At 38.6% G+C, this 12,318-nt stretch overlaps 1 protein-coding gene across 3 annotated transcripts in view; it reads left to right on the forward strand.

Moving 5' to 3' along the window:
* The window catches only part of EPG5 (ectopic P-granules autophagy protein 5 homolog), a 142,129-nt gene that overhangs the window by 72,652 nt on the left and 57,159 nt on the right, over window positions 1–12,318 (forward strand). For all 3 annotated transcript variants that reach the window (XM_033177856.1, XM_033177855.1, XM_033177854.1), the window contains exons 25-27: window positions 847–991; window positions 3,765–3,936; window positions 5,055–5,217. In XM_033177856.1, coding sequence (XP_033033747.1) covers window positions 847–991; window positions 3,765–3,936; window positions 5,055–5,217 — 480 coding nt within the window. The remainder of the gene's footprint in view (window positions 1–846; window positions 992–3,764; window positions 3,937–5,054; window positions 5,218–12,318) is intronic.

The raw sequence follows: 12,318 nt of genomic DNA on the forward strand, positions 1-12,318 counted from the left end.
CCCGCATATGCCATGTGTCTAGTTTCATCTATAGCCCATCCACTTCCTCTTCCATTTTATCTTGGAGGTAATCCCAGAGAGCAGTTGATACATGAAGATTTTAAAAGATAGGGATAAAAAATGATATAACCTAATAGCATACCTAAACATATTAGAAATAATATTTTATATCAAATATTTAGTCAGTGTTCAAGTTTCCACCTTTCTCATAAATGTCATAAAAGTTTTATTTTTATTTTCATAGTTTGAATCAGGATTCACATGTTGTGATTGGTTGATATGTCTTAAAAATCTATTTAATGTACAAGTCCTTCCCTTATCCCTTTACTTTTCCTTGCAGTTTATTTGTTGAAGAAACTGAGTCATTTGTCCATAGAGGCTCCCTACCATATGGATTTTGCTAACTGTATCTTCATGGTGTAGTTTAACATGTTTTTCTGTCCCCTGTGCTTACTATAGATTGATAGTTGGATTTAGTATCTTGATCTAATTCAGATTTGATTATTTTTTAACATTTTATTTTTTATCTCTTTAACATTTGCTGTTTTTCACCTATGTCTTATAGTATAGGTAATGTATTAGCTTTACGATGTATGTGTATAATTTATAAATATACATATAGGGCTGTTAAAACTTTTTCTAATCATGATACACGAAAAAATTTTATAGCTACTGCAGAGATTGTTAGAGTGGTCATTTTAATGGCAATTTATCCTAATGCTGGAGCACTTGGAGTAGAACACTTCATGGTGAAACTTACTGGTTCACTTTATAGTTAAATATATAGTTTTATATGTGAATCTATAACTTGTCTGTCAGAGTTAAAATACTGTCGTTCTGTTTCAGGATCTGTGGATGGAGTATTTGAACATGGAGCGCATCTACCATGAGTTTCAGGAGACTGTTGGTCTGTGGACGCAGGCCAAGCTTGAGTCCCATTCCACACCCTGTAGTTCATCCGTGCAGCTGGACTTCACTGATCCTTTGCTGGGTGGGTCCTGGGAGCACCCACCCCTTCGAATGAGTGAATGAATAATTGAATCAGAGCCATTGAGGGTTGAGGCTGACATACTTTATTCCTCCAGTGTTCATTTTTCCTCCGATGCTTTAAAAAGAGATTTCAGTTTACTTACACAATGGTGTAAAGTGCAACTGTAAATGTAATTACTTTGCAGTTTTAAAAATCGGAAGTCTGTCTTTTTCTTTTATAAACTCTTTTCCTCTGTACCTGGAACTCTTACCTTACAAATGAATCAGATGCCTGAAGTTTCTAAGTTACTTATTTCTCCCAGCACATTTTTCTAGAGAAAGAGTGGTATAAATTACCAGTTAGTTTTCTATCAGGCCACAAAAACCCATTTAAAGTTGCTGATATTTGGGGTAACCTATTTTAGTTACTGACTATATTTCAAAAATATAGGACATATAATTATAAATTCAATTGTCGACCAAAATATTACAATATATAGTGTAATAAGACACTGAGGTGATCCAGAGAAATGGAAAATACCTTCTTATTCCAGCTTGCCACTAACCAAAATGCGTTAGTTGTATGAAGAGAGAGAAATAAGAACTTCTCTGGACTTCACGCAATTCATCTGTAAAATGGTGCTGGCTGGTCTCTTCTAAGGCTCTAACATTTTTCCTTCCAACATTTCCTCTCCCTGCATTTTTTTCTTGAAGCAATAATATGTTTTTCTGATTATAAAAGTTATATATATTAATTTGAAAAATTAAATTATATAGAAAGGTATATATAGAGGAAGGGATGAAAATTGCCCTCAAGACAGCAACATAGATTCTTATTTTTCTATTCCTGAAAGTTTGTTAAGAGGAAGGAATATGTGAATAGATCTGGAAACTATTAAATGATTCCTGTTCATGCCCTTCCATTTGTAGTGTTTCTATGTTGCCTGAACACTGCCCTAAAAGACGAATTGTTTTCGCTGGAGTTAAGTTAGTAATTTATGAAGCCCTTAGTTTGTTCCAAGCAGTGTCTCAGTGCTTTAGATGCACTAACTCAGTCCTCACAAAAACTTCTATGTTGTGAGGTTATCCCTATTGAGCAGATAAGAAACCCAATTTGTAAGCTGGTTAGGTGACCTGCCCGCATGGGCCACATAGCTGGTTATTGGGCAGAGCCGTCTGACTCCAGAGACCTGCTGTTCACCACTCAGTATTCTACCTCTTGTGTCTGGCGATCACTATACCTTGTACTTCTAAACAAAATTAGGGCCTAGACTTCTAAATAGTGAGTTTCAGGTTTTTCTCAGATGTAAGAGGTTAGTTGATGATTATATCAAATGATTGAATTTGTAGTGTGATTGGTTGTAGGAAAAATTTCACTAGCACCCTTTTCCTTAAACTAAATTTGTTTTATTGGCTTCAATATTTTTGTCAGTCATGGTCCAGAGTGGTGATTACTATTAAATATGAATTTAGATTTTTTGTTTGTTTTTAAAATATCCCTGGTTTTTCTTTTATGGTAACTTATATTGGGTTTGAAAGAGCCCCCAGTTTTCCTTTAGCATCGTGGCCTCTTATGTTGCTTGAAAGGAACTTTAACATACATAGTCACAAGTCTTATCCAGTGATGAATACCTAACTTGGTTACATCTGTGCAAACAGTGATTAGTTCTAGTGGAAAAACACCAGCTATAAGGGATATAGTTCTGTACTTGACCTATTTGAAATGTTGAATTTCATCTGTTTGGGGGTACAAGCAATGCAAGTCTCCTTATGCCAAGTAAAGTCATGGCTATTAATTTTTCTTTAATTTTTCTCAACAAGAATAGAAAATGGAATGTTACATCTGGAATGTAATCGGAAATTCATAGTAGTCCCTTAAGTACTTGTTGACTTGACTTATTGACTTGAAATTCCCTTGACCACTGCCCTCCTCTGTTTCTTGCTATTGAAAAGAATTGGGTAGGTAGCAGCATTTTTCTTCATGTTATTCAGTCCCCACCTGCTGTGTGGTATGTGTATTGTGTGGTGAAGGGAGAGGAAGGGAAGATAGGAATCTATTGGATATCTACTGTGTATTCAGCTCTGTACTAAGTCTAGAAGTATCAAACATTTGAATTTGATTAAACAGTATGAGATCATGTGTAATCTAGGGCAAAGTTGCATGGTAGAGGTTCACCTTTGTGTGTGTGTGTGGCAATGGATTGCTTATTTGGACTCCGTAAATCATTTATTGAGTAAATGAATAAGTAAATGACTGATGGACTATGTGACTGCATAAATAGAAGTGCTGAAGGAGCTTATGCATATGTCTTCATTCATTTTATCTCTTACTGCATCCAGTCCTCCTGTTCAAACCTTGACCTGATTTCAGTTTTTTAACTCAGCTATATTCCATAATGCTTATTCCTTTTTCTTCAATTCCTCTGAACTCTGGATGATGGCATTAAAACCTTAACTAGGTTACCTGCCTCCAGACCTACTCCATTCACTTAAACCATTATTCAGATGATAGCTACCATCTCACTCAAGCTTGCATAGAGCTGTTCACGAGATCCACACGATATTAGCGTAAGGCACTAGATAGCAGCTTTACACTAATATCAAGTCCAAACTTCTTAGCATGTCATGCAAGGCCTGTGTAGGGTAATAATTTAAGATCATGAGCTTTAACTCTTTAACTATCATAAGACTGTAAACTTTTTGAGGATAGGAATGCTACTGAATTGTACAACATGCTTCTGATCTCCTGCTAATTCACCTGATTGCTCAGTATATATGACTTAATTTTCTTTCAGCTAAAGAAAGAGTTTTAAGTAACTTGCGGAAGCATGAGGCTCCCCAGCCTCCCCTTGTTCTGCACCCAGTGAAGCCTCCCGTGCCAGTTATTTCCTCCGCTGTGCTATTGAGTCAGAAGGACGCCACCCAGCTGGTGTGCACAGACCTGAATCTGTTGCAACAGCAGGCCAGGTAAGACTGTGCAGCCTCAAGGATCATGTTCCCATGCTGGTGGCTTTGATAGTCTGGATGATTTGCTACCTGGAGTGGCTTCCTCGTCAGCATTTTTACCATGAGGATAGTTTGCCCAGCCTGGCCCAGATGGTTCACTTGGTTAACCAAGTTGTGACAAGTCTTATAATTTCACATCAAAATTATGTGGTACTCTCTCCGACTATCAATTTCTCGTTTCCTGTGGTCGCATTTCTGAGCATCAGCAGTGCCAGCTAAGATTTTCTTAGGCTTCTCATGAAGAGATCTTCTGATATTGGAAAGATGGTGCTGGAAAGGTGCGAAGTGAGAGTTCCTTTCTTTTCTCATTGCTGTACTCTTTACCTCTCCATATTCTTTAAGAAATTGACATAAACGTTGATTGAAGTGTGGAAAAGTTATTAAGTGTTTTGAGTTCACATGGTGGATACAAAATGATCAACAGTTTAAGGTTTTGATCTAACTTGAGATCTTGTGAGAAGGAGCATATGTAGAGTAAGTCTGTTTCATTAACAGTAAGCGAGCCTCACTTTTACAAATCCTATGTGAATCAGTTTCTTATTGATATTTTTTTCCTTGGCTATTTTTGGTTCAGGCATTTGTTGAGTGTATGTTGAGTGCACATATAAGCACCTGCCCATTAATGTAATGATACATACAGTTAGACCAGTTTTGACACCCCATGTATGCCGTTAGCTTTCTTGGTCTTTGACATTTCATTTTGAGTTGCTAATACCTAAGAAGTCATTGGTACTTACAATTAAGGCACCCCTTGAGGATGATTAAGTTAGGATAGAATTCTCATTTGTTCTTGTAGGGTCTGTTGGTATAACATGGATTCTAAATGAAGCTTTGTTTGTGGCTATAAAGTTGTCTCACTTTTCTATAGGCTTTTCTTTCATTTCTTAGCTTGCTCTTTAGCCTCTCTGCCAGGGGAATGATTTGGGTAAGTCTTGGCTCACAATCTTTGGTCCTCTGTTACTATGGTATATGCGTATTTTGCTGTGCTATAATGCTGGCTATGGGTAACTGGAAGCCTTTATCACTTATCATATAACCTTTCCTAAGACTTTCTTTTACCTCCTGATGATGTTTTTCAGAAACGCAGCTCTTCGGGAATCTCAGCAGGTTGCTCTGGATGGTGAGCTGTTGGACACAATGCCAAAGCAGTATGTGAATCGTGAAGAACAGACCACACTGCATTTGGAGTGCAGAGGCAGCAGTGGTAAGAAATGCCAAGGAGCCGCAGTTGTCACGGTTCAAGTAAGTGTTTAAATTTCTTCAGAATTTAGAGAATTTTAATTGAGTCCGTAATGTTGGCATATCACTGAGGAAGACTGAAAGACATATATGGCACACTGTCTGTGTCCCAAACATGTACTAGTTTTGGAGGGTATGAAAACACTCATAGAGTTAATCACACATTTCTGTAGATACCAGAGGAGTCCTATAAGACAGATATTCAAATAGGAATTAAAAAAAAATCAGAATCATTGAGAAGATTCCTAGAGAGAGGGGCTTCAACTGATCCCTTTTATTGTTTGTTTTTTTTTTTGGAAATGCAGTCCTCAGGCTGGAGTGCAGTGGCACGATCTTGGCTCACTGCAACCTCTGCTTCCTGGGTTCAAGTGATTCTCCTGCCCCAGCTTCCCGAGTAGCTGGGATTACAGGTGCACGCCACGAGGCCGGGTTAGTTTTTGTATTTTTAGTAGACATGGGGTTTTACCACATTGGTTGGGCTGGTCTCAAACTCCTGACCTGGTGATCCGCCCACCTCGGCCTCCCAAAGTGCTGGGATTACAGGCATGAGCCACCGTGCCTGGCCTCAACTGATTCTTAAAAGACTTTGGTGATGATGCAGTTAGAAAGAATGTGGAAGTAGGGTGGCCATAATGTCATTTAGGGGTCAGTGGCTAGGTCAGCCTGTTCCAAGTGTTTTGGGGTGGTGGTGGGAATTCACGTTGGAAAGGTTGGTGTGCACCATCATTGGGAGCTCTGGCTGTCTGCTGCACATGGCAGGGAGCCCCTGAAGATGAATGTGGGAAGGATATACGGGAAGCAGATTAGTCGGGTGGAGCTTGCTGACAGGCAAGAGGAGAGACATGCAACAACATGACTGAAACTTGAACTGCCTCTCAGAGTTACCTTCTTACACTGGAATATAGGCAGAATTTGGATCTGCGATATCGTATGAACTTCATGATGGAAGCTTAGCTGAAGTTAGCATGTCATAGCATTTACTTTATGCCAGGCCCTGTCTAAACACTTTAAATAAGTTATTTTATCCTTACAACTCTGTGAGGTGGCCATTATCATATTATCTTCTTTTCTCAGGTAAGGAAGTAGAGTCACAGAGAAGTTAATTAAGTTGTGCACCTGAAGTGCCACAGCCCGTAAGTGGCAGAGCCAGAAAGGCCCAGACATTCCGGCTCCAGAGCCAGTGCTCTTTTTAAAGTAGAGATGGGGTTTTTTAGTAGAGATGGGATTTTGCCATATTGCCCAGGCTGGGCTGGTCTCAAACTACTGGGCTCAAGCAATCTGCCTGTCTCGGACTCCCAAAGTCCCGGCATTGCAGGCCTAAGCCACCGCACCCGGCCAGCCTGTGTTCATTAATCACTGCACTGTATTCTTCCTTTGAATGAAGTCAGTATTCCCTAAGCTGAAAGATAAATGCTTGGAGATGAGCACTGCCTATGGTCTAAATCTGTCTACACACAAATGATTCTTTTTTGTTAGCTTTTGGAAATTGGAGAAAATTTATTTTACTCTCTCTTGTTTGTCTTTCAGAAATTTCCCTTCTTTTTTTGCTAATTTTCGTTGTAACTGTTCCAATGTCTCCATTAATTTCCTTGGGAGACTCTTTTTCTACAAAATGTCTTCTCTTAAATAATCTTTTGTATGTATTGTATTTTTCATTACTTTCAAAATGTATCTCTGATTTTTCAACATAGTTGTATGTGTCTAAAGTTCAGAAATTTGACCTAAAAGTTAGGATGAGTCCAACTTATTTTCCTGTATATTATTGTAAATATGTGCGACTCCTAAACATTGAGTTATCTTTGGCCAGGTGCTTTATACAGTTAGTGTTCTTTTGGTGTATTTTTTTTCCCCAGTTACTAATGCTGTTGTAGTAAGATCAAGGTAGAAATATTTAAGAAAAAATCACTTGCTGAAGTAATAAAACTGGGAGAAAAGTTTGCCAATTTTGGGTGGAGTTTGAGTTAGTGAGGAAAAAACTGAAAATGTATCTGGTTTTAATAAAAAAAGGGATGTCTTCACCAATTTGTGTTTTTCTGTATTTTAAAACTACATATCTTTACCAGACTGTTAATTTTATATAGAGAAGAGAATTCTAAAATGCATTTTTATAAGTGACAAGTAAGATAACTATAAAGAAATGTTTTTCCAATTCTGGCTGATGGCTTGCTCTGTGAAGAATTGTAAATATTTACTGCCTCAGCTAAAGAATAGGTCTCTTGCCCTAACCTCCTGTTAGCTCTCTGGGTCTTGCAGTGGAAAATACCACCAGGCAAGCCAGGGAGCTGAAACTCTAAGCCTACCAGTGAATTGTCTTTTCCTTTACAGAAAAAGGGATCATAGTATTATATTATTTGTCTGAACCCTTGAATTGAGATTTTAAACATAATCTTTTGCTTTGTTAATTCTGAAATAAAAAGATACACCTTTTCTAAAATGTCTTCTAGGTGATTTTGATTGGAGGGAGGTCAGAGAAAAGATGATTTATGATAAGGACTGATGTGAACATGGCTTAGATGTTTTTACAAACATACCAAAGTTCTTGTGGTTTCTTTTCTTAAAAAAAAAAATTGGGCTGAGCGTGGTGGCTCACACCTGTAATCCTAGCACTTTGGGAGGTCAAGATGGGCAAATTGCTTGAGCTCAGGAGTTCAGCAGCCTGGGCAACATGAAGAAACTCTGTCTCTACAAAAAATGTTATACAAAAATTAGCCGGGCATGGTGGCGCACACCTGTGGTCCAAGCTACTTGGGTGGCTGAGGCAGGAGGATCACTTAACTACAGGAGGTCAAGGCTGCAGTGAGCTGTGATTGTGCCACTGCACTCCAACCTGGGCAACAGAGTGAGACCTTATCTCAAGAAAAGAAAGAAAAATTACTAATTGCTAATATAGCTTGAAGAAAGAAGGGGGAAAAGTAATGAAGGACAGAGGGAAAAAAGGAGATTTTGCAGCTTAAAGAATTTGAAAAAGTAGCTGTATTTTGTGGGCCTCACCTCATTAGAAATATTTAAGTTTTCTTAAAGCAGGTTTTAATTTTCTGCTGGCCTCACTTGTTGGTTAGTGCCCTGACTTTTAGTCTCACTTGGGAAGTTCTGCAAGCTTGAGATACCCCACTGATGGCTCCTAGAAGTTAAGTATCAATAATAGTATCGACTGCAGTCAGTGTTTTGCCTGACATGCAGATGTGCCAGGGCAATTAAAAACGTGAAGACAGTGAACAACTTTTATAGGCTGAGACTTAAATAATCTTGAAAGTTATATAATACTGTCATTGCCAGTTGAGGCTATCCCAGGCAGTATTTGCCGGTTGATACTTAGAGGACTTGAAGATAAAAATCTGTCTTGTTATGCATTAATGGCAAAGGGCAAGACAGAGGAAAGCTGAAACTCTACCTGCTATGAAGTTGGAGCATTATCTATGCAAGTTGATTGTTTTGCTCTGATTTTTGGCCAAGGATTATACTTAAATATGAAGCCATCCATTACCCAAATGGATACTTTTGGTTATAGATGACTTTAGTTTTGGAAAAAGAGGTGTTAATGGAGTATAGAGAGGGTGAGTTCCCAGTGTTTATGACTCATCATGAAACTGTCATTGGGAGAGATTATGTCCTGCAAAAGTAGATTGTGTTATTTTTATACATAAAACTGTAGCCCTCTATATAGATGTGTCCAGTGACCACCTCATGGCTATGTCCAGTAGTTTTGATTCCTTTTAACATCTTTCTATTGTGATATTGAACTTTATGTAGTCTCATCTCTTCCCTCTGAATCTCTAACCACTTCTCAGTTTCCAGGGTTTCTTCTTCCTCAACTCCAACTCTTAGATTGCTAGTTATCCAGTTATCCTGATTCTCTTCTTCATATGACATCATCTTCTTTTGCCTACTGTCTGTGCTGGAGTTCTTAATCTGGGGTCTGTGAATGGTCTTTAGAGAATTGGTGAAGTTCGTGAAAGTGTATGTAAATTTTTTTTTCTGGAGAGTTTATAACTCCAGTAGATCTCAGAATAGTTCGAAAAAGAACAAAAGAACCATTGACTCATATGTTGATAATCCTGTTCTGTTTCTCTAGTCCAGAATTCTCTCTTGAGTTCCAAATCTAGATTTCTGCCTGCCTCATTCTAACCGAATGTTCCATAAATACTTCAAACTCCATGTTTCTTAAATTAATCTCATCTTTACCTTCCAAATCTCTTCTTCCTATAATTTTACATAGCTGATCTCCCCAGATAGAAACTTAGGCATCAATATCATCTCTTCCAGTTACTCTACCCTACTTCATTCCCGTATTTTCCATAGTTGCTTCCGTATTGGTTCCGCCTCTGAAATAACTTTCTGAAGCCTCTGACATTCCCTTCTCTGTGTTTCTGTTGCCATTTCTCCATGGGAGGCATACCTCGCTTCTCCCTTGACCTATTGCATTAATTAGATTTCCTCTCCATATCTCTCTCCCTGCCTCGTCTGTTTTCCATTCTCTCATTACTCATCTTTTGAAACAGATCTGATCACGTTTCCAGGCTAAAAACCCGTACTTACTTGGCAGTATCAAAAGGAATATGGCCCTTAGCGCCCTTGATAATCTGTTGTTGGTCTTCTTCTAGCAGCATCATTTATCCTGTCCCCCACTTCACAGACATTTTACTTTTCAGTCATTTAGACTTTCTCCATTTTCTAAACACAACATACACATGAATACCTTTGTTCTTCGCATATGCTGCTTTTGTTCTTCTCCCACCTGTTTCTGACCTCCTCCTGGCTCAGCCTTCAGTACTTAGTTCAGGCCAAACCTCTTCTTGAGGTCTCTGTGGACTCTTCCAGTCAAATTGAGATGTTCTCTCCTTCATTGCAGCTTGTGGCTAAATGCTGTTGCAGTCACTTGCTGTTTTGTCCTGCCACACTGAACTCTTTGGGAATAGGGTTTCCATCTTTATTTGTTTTTAATAATATTATTATTATTATTTTGAGATGGAGTTTTGCTCTTGTTACCCAGGCTGGAGTGCAGTGGCGTTCACTGCAACCTCTGCCTCCTGAGTTCTAGCAATTCTCCTGCCTCAGCCTCCTGAGTAGCTGGGATTACAGGCAGGTGCCACCGTGCCCAGCTAATTTTTTTATTTTTAGTGGCGATGAGGTTTCACCATGTTGGCCAGGCTGGTCTTGAACAGCTGACCTCAGGTGATCCACCCATCTCGCCTCCCAAATTGCTAGGATTACAGGCGTGAGCCACCGTGCCCAGCCTATTTTAATTTTTTTAGTACACCTCTGCTAAAGGAAGCATCCTTATTTGTAACACACCACTCATTAGGTTGTGTTACAACTTGTTTTGTGTTATGATTAGTTCTATGCTATTACTAGATTTTGAGTTATATAAGGTCAGGGACTTTGTCTTATTCATGTTTATATCATCAGTGTCTCATACAGTCAGTGCTGCAAAATGGATGTGTTTGAAGGAATGAACAGCTCTAGATTTATGCCCTTCATAAGTAAGTTCCCTGATTTTAACTATGTTGGAATTTTGTGGATATTATTTGGCCATGACAGACATCATGGAAACTGGAATTTTTTCTTATTAAAAATTAACATTTCATTATTTGATTGTGCTTACCTTTGCTTTTAAACAGCTTAATACTTTCCATACTTAAATACTCAACTTAAATACTATACACTGCTTACTGTACGTTTTTACTCTAATATAAATGTCTCCCAAATATTCAGTCTTGGGAAGCAGTGAGGATGGTTGCACTGTCTTTCCCAGCCATGTTCACAGTACTTTTGGTCACTTGCTTGGGCACTCTCATGTCCCAGGTATTATGCTAGGTGTTTTGCTTTTATTATCCAACTTAATCTTTTTTTTTTTAAGATAGAGTCTCACTCTGTCACCCAGGCTGGAGTGCAGTGGTACCATCTTGGCTCACTGCAACTTCCACCTCCCAGGTTCAAGTGATTCTCTCCGAGTAGCTGGGACTACAGGGGCACACCACCATGCTCAGCTAATTTTTGTATTTTTAGTAGAGATGGACTTTTACCATGTTGACCAGGCTGGTCTTGACCTCCTGACCTCAAGTGATCCGCCCACCTTGGCCTCTCAAAGTGCTGGGATTACAGACGTGAGGCACTGTGCCTAGCTTATCCAACTTAATCTTCATAGAATGATGATGAATTCAGAGAAACAGGTTCAGAGACACTGTGAGACTTGCCAGAGTCACATAGCTAGTGAGTAGCTCCATCAGGATTCAAGCCTGCATGTGTCTAAATTCAAGATCCCTGCTTTTCCCATTCAGTATTGCCAGGTCATTTTGCTTCAACTGTTTCAGCTGCAGCTTCTGAATACTTGCAGTGTGATTCTGAGTAAGCTGATTATGACAGTTAAATCTCACGTAAATGAACATAGGTACCATTTCATTTTCTTTCTGAGTCTATATAATAGTATTGCCTTCTTTTTTCAGTGATTAGAGAATTTGTGATCTTAACATTCTAGATTAGATCAGTTTTTAAAAATTAGCTTTATGGGAAATGACTTCAGATTTTAAATATAATTTTTAATGACTCCTTTATTAAGAGTTCCAATTATATCATGAAAATATTTTATTCCTTAATAGAATTTTTCTGGGAAAGAATGTCCTGGAAATTTCCAGCTATCTGCAAGCGTTTGAGCTATGTATAGCTTGTTTGGGGTATACAAAGGCAAATATGTTTTATGGGAAGTGAAACGTGCTTGTTTCTGTGTTCTCTCTTCCCAGTAGAAGCGTCTAACAATTCAGTGATGTTCCTTGGGGAAATGTGGTGATTTATAACTGGGTTCCTTTTGATGTACTTTTGTATTGTGGGTATGCTTGCTGGCCCCAGGATTGATTTATTATCATGTGAAAAATTTGGTCATTCCTAGAAATGAATGATGGAAAAGACCCACTGAGGGCCCCACATTATTGTAAAAACTGACTGAAGGACGTGCTTTGTCCAACTTTTAAATTTAGACAAGGAAACTTTTAAAGTTCTGCGTCCACTTAAAATGACTCAAGTGGAGAGGCTTCTACCATGCTACTTTGTTCTATTGTCTACGACTTCTTGTAATTATGAACTGATAGTCATTCCATTGCTCTCACCTTC

This window comes from Trachypithecus francoisi, unplaced genomic scaffold, assembly GCF_009764315.1.
Source record: "Trachypithecus francoisi isolate TF-2019V2 unplaced genomic scaffold, Tfra_2.0 Lachesis_group19, whole genome shotgun sequence".
Classification (NCBI taxonomy): domain Eukaryota; kingdom Metazoa; phylum Chordata; class Mammalia; order Primates; family Cercopithecidae; genus Trachypithecus; species Trachypithecus francoisi.